General features: G+C 39.4%; 1 protein-coding gene across 1 annotated transcript in view; it reads right to left on the reverse strand.

Annotated features, from left to right (window-relative positions):
• Window positions 1-15,053, reverse strand: part of LOC106515448 (SCO-spondin) — a 62,273-nt gene extending 47,220 nt beyond the window's left edge. Inside the window, exons 1-31 of the mRNA XM_014005264.1 lie at window positions 14,766-15,053; window positions 14,560-14,674; window positions 14,360-14,447; window positions 13,877-14,065; window positions 13,653-13,758; window positions 13,337-13,561; window positions 13,148-13,249; window positions 12,858-13,049; window positions 12,533-12,643; window positions 11,755-11,947; window positions 11,466-11,602; window positions 10,766-10,990; window positions 10,329-10,470; window positions 10,099-10,222; window positions 9,532-9,723; window positions 8,743-8,880; window positions 8,402-8,584; window positions 8,092-8,286; window positions 7,576-7,724; window positions 7,291-7,459; window positions 7,059-7,193; window positions 5,600-5,752; window positions 4,519-4,720; window positions 4,193-4,333; window positions 3,909-4,094; window positions 3,595-3,666; window positions 3,366-3,492; window positions 3,141-3,274; window positions 2,588-2,785; window positions 2,196-2,345; window positions 1,524-1,703 (exon numbers count right to left, since the gene is read on the reverse strand). Coding sequence (XP_013860718.1) covers window positions 1,524-1,703; window positions 2,196-2,345; window positions 2,588-2,785; window positions 3,141-3,274; window positions 3,366-3,492; window positions 3,595-3,666; window positions 3,909-4,094; window positions 4,193-4,333; window positions 4,519-4,720; window positions 5,600-5,752; window positions 7,059-7,193; window positions 7,291-7,459; window positions 7,576-7,724; window positions 8,092-8,286; window positions 8,402-8,584; window positions 8,743-8,880; window positions 9,532-9,723; window positions 10,099-10,222; window positions 10,329-10,470; window positions 10,766-10,990; window positions 11,466-11,602; window positions 11,755-11,947; window positions 12,533-12,643; window positions 12,858-13,049; window positions 13,148-13,249; window positions 13,337-13,561; window positions 13,653-13,758; window positions 13,877-14,065; window positions 14,360-14,447; window positions 14,560-14,674; window positions 14,766-14,868 — 4,756 coding nt within the window. The 5' untranslated portion in view covers window positions 14,869-15,053. The remainder of the gene's footprint in view (window positions 1-1,523; window positions 1,704-2,195; window positions 2,346-2,587; window positions 2,786-3,140; window positions 3,275-3,365; window positions 3,493-3,594; window positions 3,667-3,908; window positions 4,095-4,192; window positions 4,334-4,518; window positions 4,721-5,599; window positions 5,753-7,058; window positions 7,194-7,290; window positions 7,460-7,575; window positions 7,725-8,091; window positions 8,287-8,401; window positions 8,585-8,742; window positions 8,881-9,531; window positions 9,724-10,098; window positions 10,223-10,328; window positions 10,471-10,765; window positions 10,991-11,465; window positions 11,603-11,754; window positions 11,948-12,532; window positions 12,644-12,857; window positions 13,050-13,147; window positions 13,250-13,336; window positions 13,562-13,652; window positions 13,759-13,876; window positions 14,066-14,359; window positions 14,448-14,559; window positions 14,675-14,765) is intronic.
• Between the last annotated feature and the right edge of the window lie 767 nt (window positions 15,054-15,820).

The following is a 15,820-nucleotide window of genomic DNA, read 5'->3' on the forward strand; positions in this document are numbered from 1 at the left end:
GCCCATAGTGTGTGCAAAAGTCTAGTTGTACAATTGCTGGGATGCTTTAGGAAATGTAAAAAAAAATGCCTGAAGTAGTTGGAAGTCAATTTAAATCTGTTAAAATAATGAAATGAATAAGGAAACATTATTTAAAATGATTTGTTTTCTTTATGTAAAATCTTATTCTCATTATAAATGTGATGGAACATGCTAAAATGTTCTAAATGAGGGGAAACAAGTTTGGATAGGGTTCACAGTGTCAAGACTGCAATAATTTTTAAATACTATGCAAATAAGTAACTTTATTTATTTATTTATTTATTTATTTATTTATTTATTAAGCTCCATAAGGAAACATGGTTGAAATGWCCTGCAGTCTTATAAAGCAAAAGCTAAAAATATTTTTGGGAAATCACAAAAGTTGTGTTCTCCAGGCTGAAGACAAAGAAGGATCATCCAATTTCTTATCAGCTTGCTGTTCAAAAGCCAGAATCTGTGATGTATGATGGTGTATTTTTTGCAGGGGGCATGGGTGCTGTGAGTGCGCTATTTATACCGAATGATTTATGTAGGTTTTGGAGCAACAGATCTTCTGATCTAGACAATGTCTGAGTCATGAAAGGTCAATATGAGTTGTCAGCAAGACATTTCCACATTTCACAAGCATTATACAACATTTTTTCCACAGTTAAGAAGGTAAAATGACTTTGCTGGGTGTCATGCAGAAGACTCAAACAAACTAAAATAAAACAAAGAATATTGAAATTTCTTTGTAATGTGTGTTTAACCACAGAATAATAGAATGGTGCAGAATTATTATTGTATATCAGTTTTTGTTCTTGGCCCTGGTTGGATTGGTCATTGGCTAGGTTGTCTGGTTAAAATTAGAATAAAAACTTTATTTAAAGGTTTAAAATATATTTATACTGGAACTTTATGGGGTATGGGCATAAAACTGGTCTTGTAGCACGTAACTATTGCCCACTAAAAACTTGATAAACATTAAAAAAGGAGGAACTTTGCACTCCTGGAGGCCCACATTACAAAAGGTAAAACAACTTTCCCCCAAAACTAATGAATCTGTTTTCATCAGTTTCCYAAGTGGTGCTTAAAAAAGAGGTGATGCAACACAACAAGCATGCCTCCATTTTTATTATATTCAAGTTTCTGGCATTAAAATAAGAATATGTATTTTTAAGTTAACATGTTATTTTCTATTTTGCACAGTATCCTCACATTTGTAATATCACTTGTACCAATAAACTAATATCTGCTTGACCTAAATTTATCATATGTCAAGTTTTGCAGAGACCATTTAAAAATAAAATTGTTTGATACATTTATGTTTAATGTGAAATAAACAATTTTTCAGCTGAACTTMACACATATTAGAAAAAGTTCTTAATGTTACACAGTCATTTTTGTTTTTTCTATGAGCAAATTGTTAATATTCTTTTTAATGTTCTAGACGTGAACTTTTATGTATTAGTATTTTGTATTCATAAACCTACTAGTAGATATGCCTTTATCTATCAAAATACCTGAAATGTTACAGAAGGCTCCAGGTGCACATGGTATGGGCTCTGAGCTTCCCAAAGGACAGTAAAAGCCTGCTTGGCAGCGCCCCCCTGTGGAGGTAGCTGGGCACAGACAGTTGGCATTTGTGTAATTGTCAAGGTCAAAGGGCTGCGAGTTCCATGCTGCAGACACACAGAACCAACCTGCAAAGCAGAAACCACATGATAATTCCCTCAGTGATGGGTAAAATGGGAAACTCAACATTCCAGAGAAAGAAAAGAAGAAAAAACTGAGAACTGTGAGTGAGATGAGACACTGAGGAGGAATAAAATGGTTTCACAAACCAGACAGGKATGCATCCAGTTTCAACCCCTGACTTCTGAACAATACATGACTTCCTTTTAGGACCAGGCTCTTTTGCAGCTTTCAACATAAATAAATAATATATATACAGAGAATTATTTAAGAGCTGTTGTTGTTGCTGAACTGCTGCTGTTGTGGAGATGTGATGTCTCGTGCTTCGTGCGCACGCTTTGTTCTTCTCTTCAGAGTCTTGCAGACTGCTTTGGACCAGTTCACCGGCTCCCCGAAGCCAAACAGGCTGGCACGGAGAAAACAGCCTTGACATTGCGAAGCTAGGCTGCATGACTGTGACTATGTGCTCGGAAGGAATGCACAAAGACGCGGTTACACACCAGCTTTGCATCTTCCCGACACGTTGGTCAGCCGCTCTTTCTCACAGTAGTGTCCTGGAGGACAAGGCAGGCAGCTGTCCAGACTCTGAGTCATGGGCTCCGGGTTGTAGTATCCTCGAGGACAGGGAAATTGGGTAGCGTGCTTGGTTCCTGCGCATGCATAAGACAGTTGTGTTTTAGGCAAGAGCCCACTGCTTTGTGGGGATTTACAAAACGTTTCATGTATGTGTACGAACTGAAGAAAGAAAGTTGCCACAGTAGAAACTGATTATCAAAGCTAATATGACAGTCTTCTTTGTTAGAGAATTTTCACTAGTTTTAAATAAATTAGTCAATATTTTTAAGAGCACAAGAAAAAACCAGATGGCTGGTTGTGTTTTGCATGATAATACCATCAGGACAGTAGAATCCAGGAGGGCAGGGGAACTTGGTAAAATTGCCAGTCTTTTCTGGACAATAATATCCTGCGGGGCAGCGGGAACACACTGGCTGACCTGTCAGGTTGGTGTAGGTTCCAGCAGGGCAGGGCGCAGGCCTGGCACTCGCCTCGGGGCAGTAATGACTCGGTGGGCAAAGCCCTCCTTCTGAGCCTGGAGAGAAAATTCAATTAAACGTGTTAGAACATTGAAATTAGCACTGCCTAGCTCCTAATGTGATGAATCTAGTTAGAAGCGCATGATTAATTCAGTAATCATTCATTCAATCAAATGCACTCCCACATTCAGGGTGTCCTGCATTCATCACCCTCTGATTCTCTTCCATATGAAGCTTACTCATGAGATTTAAATTCACACAGAAATTCTGATAGATTTTACTGCAAGAAATTCAATTAATGAACCATCACAGTTTTGTTTATATTTAAAGCTGATCAAAATCATGCTTTTATTTTTTTTTAATTTGCAGAAATGATGAAGTGTATACATAATCAGCATTCTGATTATGTACCTGTGCTTGTTGTGTCTCCACCTGGACAATAGGATCCTGCCTGACACTGACCAGATGGGTGCGTGAGACCTGGCGTGGCACAAAACTGACCCGCCGGGCATGGAGTACAGCCAGAGGCGTCCATCAGATACAAACTGCAGGCATAAAAAAAAGGTTGAGTGCATGCATGGACAAACATCCGWGGCCACCCGGTTAAAATAATATGTACGGTTTGGGCCGAGCAACCTGTCTGAGTACGTCCCAGGCGGACAGGGCAGAGGGAGTCCGGTGCCCTGAGGACAGTATCTCCCCTGTGGACACACTCCTCCTATCCCTGTGCTGAAGTTGCCGTCAGGATTCTCAAAGTTTACACCTTGAAACGTTGATAATTTCATTAAGGTTTAGACATCTGCATTCATTTTGTGAGAAAAAACAAGGAAATACTTTTTTTAAAAATTCATTTTATTTAGCGTACCTGCTATACAGTAGTAACCAGCCTGACAGGGTCCACTAGGTTCAAACAGCCCCCAGTCCTCACAGTAGAAACCTGTAGAAATCATCACTGGGGTGGTATAGTGTTCATAACAAATGCTGACAACATCATAATATACCCCCTCATTTACTTAACTAAATATGATTAAAACTTAAATTGTTGCCTTGAATTTACATCAGTTAGTTTCAAACCACACTGAAAATAAATTACCAATTTTAACTCCACATTTTGCYAGCAGAATTCAAATGGCTTTTAGAGCGACAGAGGAGAGGAAAACTATGAAACAATGCTCTCACCTGCTGGACAAATGAGGCACTGCTCCACCTGACTGAGACCGAGCTGAGGGCTGTAGGTGCCAGGTGGGCACGGCAGAATGCCCTCAACCCCTCCACCGAGACAGTAGTGGCCTGCTGGACAGGACTGGACACTTTCTCCTGACAGACAGTATGTGCCTGACGGACAGTCATTGCACATTCCTGCGCCTTTGTTTATAAAGAAAATGAAAACAAAATTTAAGCAAGATGTTCACTTTATACTGAAAACTTCTGCTGACATTTGATCTCATTTTATGTTTTTGTACCTGTTGAGTTTGAGTAAGTCCCATCAGGACAAGGTATAGGAAAAGCTGAGCCTAAAGGACAATAGTATCCAACTGGACATATGTCTCCTGTCATCCCATCCGAGGGCTTTGAAAACTCTGCCCCTCCTAAGCAGTAATAACCTATAAATTAGGAAAAATAAGAATAAATAACTAAATATAATTTCAGCTGATTAGCAATACAACCTGTGGGAAATTATCTACAGGTGAAGAATGTGGCAAATGTATCTTCTCATAAAATACATTTAGAAAGAGCAGGGACAAGCACAAAATGATGAAAGCCATGTTAACATTAAATGTTTTGATACCAATAGTACATATTCCTGAAGGCTGGCTGAGTCCGGTGCTGTTGCAATAAAGTCCAGGTGGGCAGGGCCAACAGGACGACAGATTCTGGGCTCCTATAGAGCTGCTCCAGGTTCCTACAGGACAAGGGTGCTGTCGCGAGTACTTGGTCCCGCGTGGACAGACGTAGCCAGCAGGACACACATCACCAGAGGCTAAAGCAACCTGCAGGAGTTCAGAGAATTATCCATTAATTATCTCCATCATGACTGAAACTGAATATTTCCAAACTTTAGACTGCCCACCCCCACCCAAACTTGAATAAATCATCTTTTTGCTTCAATATGTGATGAAGTTTGATCCATTTGGCTTTGTTTTGATTGTTTCAGACAGTTAAAACTTGAAGCTGTGGGCAGTTTGAGCTGTCATTCAAGTCCTACGCACCGTCAAAAAGAAGCTTACCAAAAGAAGAAAATGTCAATAATTTATTTAAACTGAAACAAACAGGAATGGAACATGGCTTTAAATTCATACTTATGTCAAATAACTGCTGATGAATGGCAACGCACAGGCGAAAAAAAAAAAAAAAAAGCTGCCATCAAATCAACAACGTTGTGATTCAAAAACCAGGACATTTTTACCTCGTTAATTGCCCTGTTTCTCTTTTTTTATGCTCCCTCCCCCGCTCACACAGCACCATGCTGACAAACTGCCTCACTTGAGCAAAACTAAATTCTAGACATAAATTGCCAACAAGCACATAGCAAAGAAATGATCATACATTCCACCTTCCTGTAGAAAAAGGCATCCCAATATCTTAGCACATCAGAGGAATAAAGCCAGTAAAAAAATTTTTATTTCTCGATATGATTTGAAAACATTAATTTAAAAGCCTTTTAATTCAAGGCAGGGGCTGCAAAAAAAAAAAAAAAAAGAAGAAATCATACTTATTATTTCATTATTCTTGCAATATCTCATAAAATTTTGATTTTATTTCCTAAAACAAGTGATGGAAAAGATGTAAAAAAAAGTATTTCCCTACAATTCAGAGTTTAGTCTGCCATTTGTTAGAGACATTTTCGAAGTTATTTTAGTGTGACMTACGGGAGAGCCAGTGGAGGCTCCCGAGGTGCAGTAGTGTCCTGGGTCACAGAGACCTTCAGGTTTAGTGAGGCCGGCTCTGTTACAAAACCAACCTGCCTCACACGGTCGACAGTGCTGCACAGCCTCACCACTGGGTTGGTCAGAGTAAGAACCCTGAAAAACCAGATAATTAGAATAAAAAAAATCATAGCACATGAGAGCACAATCAATAAATGTATACTATTTAAAATATCAAACGTAAAACAGTTTTGTACTTAAGTCTCAAGCATTTTGCTTGGAGAGTGAAATAATGACAGCTGTTGCATTCAAAAGATAATCTGATGTGACAATACAGTGATGTATTTATAAAGATGCTTATTGAAGTACAGGTTATATGTTTATAAATTAAACTATTCTTCAGCCAGGAGAAGCAGGTTTAAAGGGACTATTTCCAACTTTTGAAATGTTCAGTTCAGTGAAAGGATTATAAAAACAAATATCTTATTTATTTATTCACCATTATTTAACCAGGCAAATCCCATTGAGATCTCAGATCTCTTTTTCAAGGGAGGCCTGGAGGCAACATTGTACGTTTTAGGGGTGGGGGAAACCCACACAAGCACAAGAATATGCAAACTCCGCCCAGACAGACCCCGTCCAAACTACTTTTTAGAAAACACTTTGATGCCATCAGTTTGGAGAATGAGATTAATGTTGATCAGAATTATTATTATTATTATTATTATTATTATTATTATTATTATTATTATTATTATTATTATTATTATTATTATTATTGCATTATCAATAGCTACAGGCTAGCCTAAAAAGGTATATGATGACCTTGATCTAGGATTGCTATTGTATTAAAACAACCACAGTCATTAGAAATAGTGGTTCTCTTAAACAATAGTTTTAAACCTTTACATCTACATAATATTACATGGATTTGCTGCTGCCTATCTCGACCATATTCCTCTTATAAAAAAGGTTTTTAATCTCAGTTGGACACCTGGCTTAAATAAAGGTTAAATAAAGTAAAAAATAAAATACAATAAACAATTTTATGGTTATTTACTAGCACAGACTGGCAGTAGTAGCCAATTGTAGCAGTTAAGGTGCAGCGTGGGGCGTTTTGAAGAATTGTATGTATTTCTACATAATATGTCTGCAAAAATTGTCTACAGTGTAAAGATTTGTATGAAACTTTTATGATTGGAGTTGCATGGCAACAATTCAGATCGATCTTGGACCCACCTGGACATTAGCTTCTCAATCTGGTCAAAATAAACTCAAATTATTTGAAATATTCCTTTCCTTTATTTCCCCTTTCCAGACATGCATGTTATTTTAAACAATAAGATAGCACATAAATAAACTTATGAGGCTTAATAAAAATAAATAAAACAACAAYCATGACACACAAGAAGAATTCAGTTTAGATTATTATAGTCTTGCAGATCCTAACAGAAATACTGACAGGAGGACAGGTATGAGGAGTAGAAGAGCCACGAGGACAGTAATGTCCTTCGGGGCACAGCGATGGTTGGGACAAACCCATTTGATTGCACAGTCTGCCTGCCTGACACTCCACGCACGACCCTGCACCCCGACGCTGCAGAGGAATTTTAAAGGTAAGCACAGAGCTTTAAAAATTTATCAGCACACTTTCAGTTCAGATAAAGTGATATTCTGTGTGGATTACTTCGCACCGGCTGAAAAGTGCCAAGAGGACATGGCTCTGCCCTGGCTGCTCCCTGCAAAGAATAAAACCCTTCTTCTGCTTCATTCTGAACAGGTGAAGCTGAGCCTCCAGTACAGTAGAAACCAGGAAAACAAGGTCCTGAAGGTGAGGTGTTGTTGGAACCTAGGCAATAAAAACTGACAGAGAAAGAGGAAGGCACGATGACTCACAGAGTGAAGGCGTTAACTTCAACATTGTCCAGTCGGATGATATCTGAGTAATCACTTTGCAAAGCAGAGAGGAGTGAGATTACCCCGGTGGACAGCTAATACACTCATCCGGGACGGCGAGTCCAGAGCTGTTGCTGAAAGTGCCAGCGGGGCAGGGGAGGGGGGAGATCGACGCATCAGGACAATAACTTCCAGGTGGGCACAAACCTCCAGTCGGTCCGTCAAGTGGAGTCTGAATAAAATAAAAAGACACAGATGTGAAGAGATACAAATTAATACCATTTAATACTTTATTTAAATAGGTGTCTTCTATCTACAGTAAAAATTTGACAATGCTTGCTTGTGTGATGGGTGTGGTTTTATGGCAAACATATTGGAAGAAACTTTTGAATATCTAAAAGGCACATAAACACACTTCAATAAGCAGAAACCTGATGGGAGTCAACAAGGGTGACTAAAAACTGATTCAACTATAGACTATAAATTTACATCCAATTTATAGGACTTCAATACTGGGATTTAAAAACCAAACAAAAAATTACACAATTTTACCATCTACAGATTTTTCATTTTCTTTTACAGAAAGAGTTTTGACATACTGCAGACTTGGCTCCCATTCTACAGTAGAAACCCTTTTTGCAGCTTCCGGAAGGCTCTMCAAGTCCAAAACCAGTGCAGTACTGGCCTCCGCCACAGGGTGTGCACTCTGAAACATCACTGAGAGCAGAGCGGGAGCTGTACATTCCCTCGGGACAAGGTTTGGGAATAGACGTGCCCTCTGGACAGAAAAAGCCCTGAATAGCACAACAGAATGTGACAATGGCTCAAATTCTCTCGCTTGTGTATTTATTGGGACAAGCACAAATGTTACATGGTGTTATCAATAAAAAAGAAAGGTGTGTTTTCTACCTGAGGGCAGAGTAATGGCATTTCAGTTCCAAGTTTGTTGCAGTAATGTCTGGATGGACATAAAATACACACTTCTCCACTGTGACTGAGTGTATTGTTCCTGTATCTACCAACCTGGCAGGGATTGGTGTAGGGGAAGCCAGTTCCTGGGGGGCAAAAGTGTCCATTGGGACACTCCCCTGTCTAAAACATGAGAACAAAATGATATATACAACATTTTATTGGCACAAACAGTATTAAGATATAGTGTAAAAACGGCTATTCATTTTTATGTAAATAAGTGTATTTTTAATCAGACAATTGAAGTTTGATGTGGTTATTTTGCTGCTGTTTATTCTTACAGGTCTAGTAATTGGCTGCTCCTGAGGTTGCTGGGAAAAACAGTATTTCCCCTCAGGACACCGGATACACTCTGATTCATCACGTAGACCAGGAGATTTTCCATATGTGCCATTGGGGCAAGGAATTGGGTTGGGATTCTTTAAATGAAACAACATTTGCAGGTTAGGTTATGCTCATCCATCCATTTATTTATTACATTTACCTGCATTTTCCTTTCCAGGTTGGAGAGGAGCTGGTACATATTTGTCAGCATGACGACTCAGTGGTTAGCACTGATGCCTCACAGCAAGAASGTCCTGCTTTCGATCCCCAGTTAAAGCCTGGGGTCTTTCTGTGTGGAGTTTGCATTGTACTCATGCTTGCATGGGTTTCTCCTGGTTGTGGTCCTGGTTTCCCCCACAGCACAAAAACACATACAATAGGTTGTCTTCAGGCCCAGGCCTCCCATGCAAAAGAGATCTGCGATCTCAATGGGATGTGCCTGGTTAAATAAAGGTAATTAAATAAACATCTACAGCGGTCATTGTGCAAGAAGTGGGGTACACCCTGGACAGGTCACAAGTCCATCACAGGGCCACATAAAGCTAAATTAAATAACAATTCACACCAATTAACCTAACATGCATTGGAAGAACATGCAAACTCCCCATAAAAACACCTGGAAGTGAACCTGCTTCTTCTTGTGAGGCAACAGCAAATAACTGTAACAACATGCCTCCCCCTTATGCACATTTGTATGTATACTTTTATAAACTCATTCCATTCATGAGCATCATCCCCTGACTCACAATGCCTCCTCCTGGGCAGTAGAAACCTCGAGGGCAGAGAGTGGCAGAGCGCTGGGGGTCTCTGGCCAAACCCTGGGAGCACAGGAAACCAGGGGGGCACACCATGACACTTAACATAGCCTCCTCAGTGGTGGTCTCATCACTGCAGTAATGGCCCTGCAGGCATGGAGAGCACTCCACAGAGCCTTCGTCCTACAGACAAGAGAATGTGAAGAAAGCTCTGCAGAGTTAAAGATATGAACTGGCACGGGGGAGGGATACAGAAAAGTACAAACTGACAAGTCAAGTAAAAAGAAACCTGGAAAATGCTGGAACTCTAAAATTGACTCAATCTGAGAAAATAGAGGAAAAAAATGGATTATCTATGATAAAAAAGCACTTTGCTTTTTTTCTCTTGCTGACATTTACAGACATACACTCCAGGTGAGTAATGTAAGACGACCGCATGTGGGTGGGAAATGTAATCTATAAATAGGACAATCAGAATGGTTTATGGATAGATAAGAATACACCAGCGTTTGGTTTCCACTGGTTCTGTCAGTTGGATTGTGTTTAATGGGGCCTTACAGAGTAGCTGCCAGCTCCACACACTCTGGGGTTGATAGTGGCTGAGTGGGGACAAAAATAGCCAGCAGGGCAAGGAGAGCAGTCCTCTGGCCTTTGCCCTCCTTTCAACTGCTGAAATGTAGAGCTGGGAAAGATGGGATAAATAAGATTCACTGAATCATAATTTGTTAATGCAAAATCTAGTCACAGCATCTRCACCATTATTACCATATCTTCTAAATTCTGCTTACGGTGGGCAAGGTGAAGGTTTAGAGGTTCCTGCTTGACAGAATGAGCCTTCGAGACAAATCAAGCAGTCCTCTTTGTGTCTGTTGCCCATTTGGATGCTGTAAGTGCCTGCAGGGCAGGGGAACTGGGTGCCATATGCAGTCCCTGTTGAGGCAACATTGATTTAGTTATATTCACATGGATGACTCATGGTTATAACTCAGGAGAAGACAAATCAATTTCATACGAAGAGGTGCACTTAAAGGGACAGTTCAGAACTTCAGAACAGCGTTATTCGAGCTGAGTGGACAAGATGACGGTTGATTTGATTCCTGCAGTTTTAAAACACTTTTTTTAAATTCTCATAGCAGTTCAAGCAAATGCTATTTTATGAACATTTACAGAACAATCACTTTTGTATTGCCTGGATGATCCAGCAGAAATACACCACACAGTTTACCTTCAGGACAATAGTGTCCAGAATTGCATCGGCCCGTTGGTGCTGCAGAGCCGGCCAAACAGTACCAGCCCCGTGGACAACGCTGACACTCTCTTTCAGCCTCTAGCCCACTGTGACTGCTCCATGTCCCCATGGGACACTTGTACTGGGTTGGAAACATGGTTCCAGGTGGACAGTAATGTCCAGCAAAGCAATAAAGGGGAGGTCTTTGGACACCACCAGTTCCTGAATGATCAGAAATTGTACCGTTACCAATATGGAATAATGTTTTTTGACGTAAAATGACAGGTTGAAAAATATGACCCAAAGAGATTACATTAAACTGTTATGCACTCCTAGAGACTCCAAGTACACAACAAAATGCATGTAATGACTAAAGAAGTTGTGTTTGCATGCTATGTTCTCTTTAAAACAAGTTACCCATAATACATTTTCAAACAAGCTGATCAATGTAGAGTGAACAACCAGTTTAGTAGAGACAATCACTTGTAATTTAATTTCTCTGTAATTATCATCTGTTAAGCAGAACACATCCACAAGGCTTAGAAAATCCCTACATCGATCAACATGTTGCCTCAAACTCTTAAATACAAAATAAATTAGAGTAATACATCAATAAGCTCTGTAAAACATCAGGATATATTATATTTTCTGAAATCCACATAATATATAACACATGAACAGATGTATAAAGTCTCACCTCTTAAACAGGCAAATCGTGCAGGACACTGCTGACATTGCGAGCGGTCAGTAAGGTTGGTGCGATTGCTAAGTGTCCCCGGTGGGCAGGCGTTGGCTGGTGCGTTGGGTTTTGAGGATGCAAGAGGACACACAAACCTGGGTGGAATCAAACAAATTGATCGCACAGGATTAGGCAAATACCAATTTCTTCAGCATTCAAAATGCTTGGGTGATCTTCAATACCAAAGATAAAGGGTTGGAAATTGAAGTGTGAAGACGCAGGCTTCAGTGATGAGGTGGTTATTTACCCCTGCATGCAGTCCACATCAGGGGCTCTCAGACCAATCTGTGTGCAGGCCTTCCCTGCATAGCACTCTCTGCAGTCAGCCAACTCATCCTGACCCTCCAAGGGGTTAAAAGAGCCAGATGGACATGGCATTGGATCTCTTGTCCCCTCTGGACAGTAAAAACCAGCTGGGCATTTGAGACAATCCTTCACACCTGGAGAGAAAATTCACAGTGCATTGAAAGAATACAGTGTATTATTATTATTATTATTATTATTATTATTATTATTATTATTATTATTATTATTATTATTATTATTATTATTATTATTATTATTCCTCTGCAAGATTTCTCTCATCCATCATTTTGCATATACTAGACTCACTTCCCCAGCTCATACTTACTGACTCATTTTCTCCAATTGCTCTTCTGGGTGTCCATCTGTTGAATTTTCTCACCTGTATGTTTTGCTAAATGAACTCTGGTTTTTATGTAATCATTGACCTTTTGTTCTGATAGCTTCGGATTAGTTTAAATGAACTTTAGCAAAAGCATAGGACTCTGAAACGAAAATTTAATTGCAATAATTGCATGGATAGTTTTGAGCATCTGATTTTAAGGAAACTAAGTGTAAATATACATAGGACCATTTCATAGATCCTCAGTAAAAAAGAAGAGATGTTGTGTAAATTATGAATAAAAAGAGAATGCAATGGTTTGGCAATGTCCTAATTTTTCAGAACTGTGGCTGCAGTTTATTATTGTATATATAAACAGAAGTGGAGCATGCAAACTTACTTATAGCTCCTTGATGAGGGGTAAAGGTGCCTGGAGGACATGTCACTTCCTCCAAGGTTCCAGCAGGACAAAAACTTCCTCGAGCACAAGGGAGGCCTGGACCTGATGTGCCTGATTTAAACAACACAGAGAAAAGCATAGGTTTGGAGACATTGACTCATCAAAAATACACTCAATTAGTGCTGGAGAAAAAAAAACATGTCTTATCATAACCTACTTTTTTTTTTTTCCCCATATATCGATATAGTTACTTTTGGGGACACGTGTATCTGTGTTTCAGTTTTTGTTGCTCTCTCGAAGTGAGTGTGTAAATGCAAAGACTTACCTGCAGGGCAGAAGCGTCCCTCTCTGCATCTCTTACAGGCTGCCCTACTAGTTTGACCCAGTTGTTCCCCTGCTGTGCCAGCAGGACAAGGTGACCCATGAGGAGTGGTGGTGCCCTCCTCACAGTAATAGCCCAGTGGGCACATGAACTGGGAGGTGGGTCTCTGAGAGCTGCCTTCCAGACAGTAGAACCCTTGAAAAAAAATATTCATGGATCAGACAAGGATTTAGTAAAATACAACTTGTGTGCTTGAAAATACATGAAGTTGGAAGTTTGTAGACAGCTGTTACCTGCAGGACAAATTGTGCAGTCCTTCAGTCTCTGCAGACCTTCTTTAGCGCCGTAAGTCCCGGCAGGACAAGGTAAAGCAACACCTCCCACACAATAATGACCTGAGATGATAACAAACAAATCGAAACATTTATTTGGTTTCCTTCACGAGAAAAAAAAGCACCATGAATCTAGTAATGAACTCAAACCTTTTGGGCAGACAATGCAAGCTGAGTCTTCATTCATATGCTTGTAGGTTCCTGCTCGACAAGTGATGGGTTGGTCTAATCTTTGGCTCCAGCGCGGTGCCGCAGCTACCCCACACAGCGAGGACGTGTCGTTACATCTACGGCAGTAGGTCTGTCCAGGTGTGGAGGATGAGCCAGGAGGACAGGGCAGCGGCTGAGACATCCCCTTATCTGGACAGTAGCTTRCTATAACAGGTGGAAGAAAGAGCTTTTAAAGATTGTGGAACATTTACCAGATCTTACACATTGCAGAGGTCATTTCTGTTAGCTACACTACCTGCTGGGCACGCCAGACACTGAACAGTACAAGCAGTGGAATAAAAACCTGGGGAGCAGTCATTACACTCAGTGTGATCTGCATCTGGCTCCTTTCCAGGTCCACACTATAGACGCATATTGATAAAACAGCTGGAGTAAAGGTGGTTCAGATTTTGTTTTGGCAAACTGTAAAAGCATTTTCTAATGATTAACCATTTTTCCCCTTGTTTTATTAATCCTGACCTTATAAGGGAATCCATATATGCAAATAGAATCAAAAGGACAGGTCAGACACTGCAGAACCCCTTCTGGAGAATGTTGTCCTGCAGGGCATATATAAATTGTCTCATTGGTGGGATCACATGAAAAGCCAGCAGGACACAGCCTACAGTCCACTCTGTCCTCTGAACTGATCAGACCTGGAAAACAAGGCTGAAACATAGAACAGTAGGTAATGAGTGAATGCAATCACAGAAAAATCAAGTACTGTGCAAAGTCATCATGATCTGTTGCATTATTCTGCAATGAATCCTGGAAAAGTCTTCCTTGTGATTTTAGTAGATTTTTGTGTGCATTTCATACAATGAAATAAAAAAATGGTTGTGAAAATTAATATACTGAATTTATTTTCAGTCTAAAGTGCAAAATGTTTCCATTTTTAGACATTAAAATGTTTGACTGAATTTTTTTTATTTTATTTTATTTAAATCCGCAGGTGTGTTTTACCTTACAGTCAGTGATGCTGCTTTTCGCTGTGTAGAGGTTGAATGTTCCTGCGGGACACCTTGTAGGTGCAGAAACATTGCCAGGGCAACTATATAAAGGAAACATGTTATTGAAACTTATTGAAACGTAACTCTGATATGATATATATTATATTCTTTCACTAACAGTAAAAAAATACAAAAATATTTGTGATGACCTACAAATGACCAGAGGGGCAGTCCAAACAAAGCTTCTGGTTGAAGTATTTTCCTTTTGGACACTGATCAAAGTCTGATTCTTGATTGAGAAAAAGGTCTGCGCTCCCCTCCGAGGATTCTTACAAGTTTAGAGAATGTACAAGTGTTTATTATTATAAAGATAATTATACTTTAAAAAGAACTGGGAGATGTACTAAATTTGTTCTTACCTGAAGCAACTCCAGATTGTGTCAGCAGCAGAAAAATCCAGGAAGCTGAAAAGCTGAGCATATCTCTCCAAAAATCCATCAGCATTGAAACTCTAATCAACATGAGTGAGTTGCAGTTTTTTTTTTCTTTTTTTCAAACCAGGCTGTTTGCTGTAAAATCTACATGGAGAACTGTTTCAAGCCAAGAAAGTGAGAGGTCCTTTGCCTAAAAGTGAAACAACCATGAAATGTGATTCCCTGGTGGTAACTTAAGCTGACAGTGATGTGCAATTAGGTTCTGTAACCWTATCTGTGACTTTTATAATGCATGAGCAAGTGCTAAAGTTTGCATGTTGTTTCTTTTAGTAGATCACTGCAATTATTTATATTGCCCAAATATGGTCATTTACTCTAAGCTGATGATTTAAGTTTACTTGAATGATGTTTGAAATTTGATATATTTCTGAAATAAAAAGCATATTAAAAGCCTGGCTTTCCTTGATGAAATGCATCTGCTGTCTTCCATGTCAGCATTTTAAACTAATAGTATCTTATGATGAGAAAGAGCAACATTATAGCTTTTTTTAACAAACCTTACAAATGCTGTCATGTTTGAACTTGTGCGATATTGCAAAATCCTGCACAATATATTAGTGCTCAGAGCTGAGTATGAATCTCAGCTACCACATCAAACGTTAATGACTGGTCATTTGCTAGTTATGTGTTGGTTACAGTTAATAAGCTGTTGCTTTGTTAAAAATAATCTGTTCATTGGTTCATTTTTCAGTTTTTACTAATGCTACAAAAAACACACACACAACATGCAAACAAAACATTATAGCCTTCAAAATGGTCCAATCAGAGAACTTTGAAATTAATAATTTACAGCGGGTAAAATAAGTATTGAACATGTCACCATTTTTCTCAGTAAATATATTACTAGAGGTGCTAATGACATGAAATTTTCACCAGATGTCGGTAACAACCCAAGTGATCCATACATACAATGTCCGGAAATGAAATTATTTGTAATAATGTGGAATGGCACAGGGAAAAAGTATTGAACACATGAAGAA

Source organism: Austrofundulus limnaeus, unplaced genomic scaffold, assembly GCF_001266775.1.
Source record: "Austrofundulus limnaeus strain Quisiro unplaced genomic scaffold, Austrofundulus_limnaeus-1.0 Scaffold29, whole genome shotgun sequence".
Taxonomy (NCBI): domain Eukaryota; kingdom Metazoa; phylum Chordata; class Actinopteri; order Cyprinodontiformes; family Rivulidae; genus Austrofundulus; species Austrofundulus limnaeus.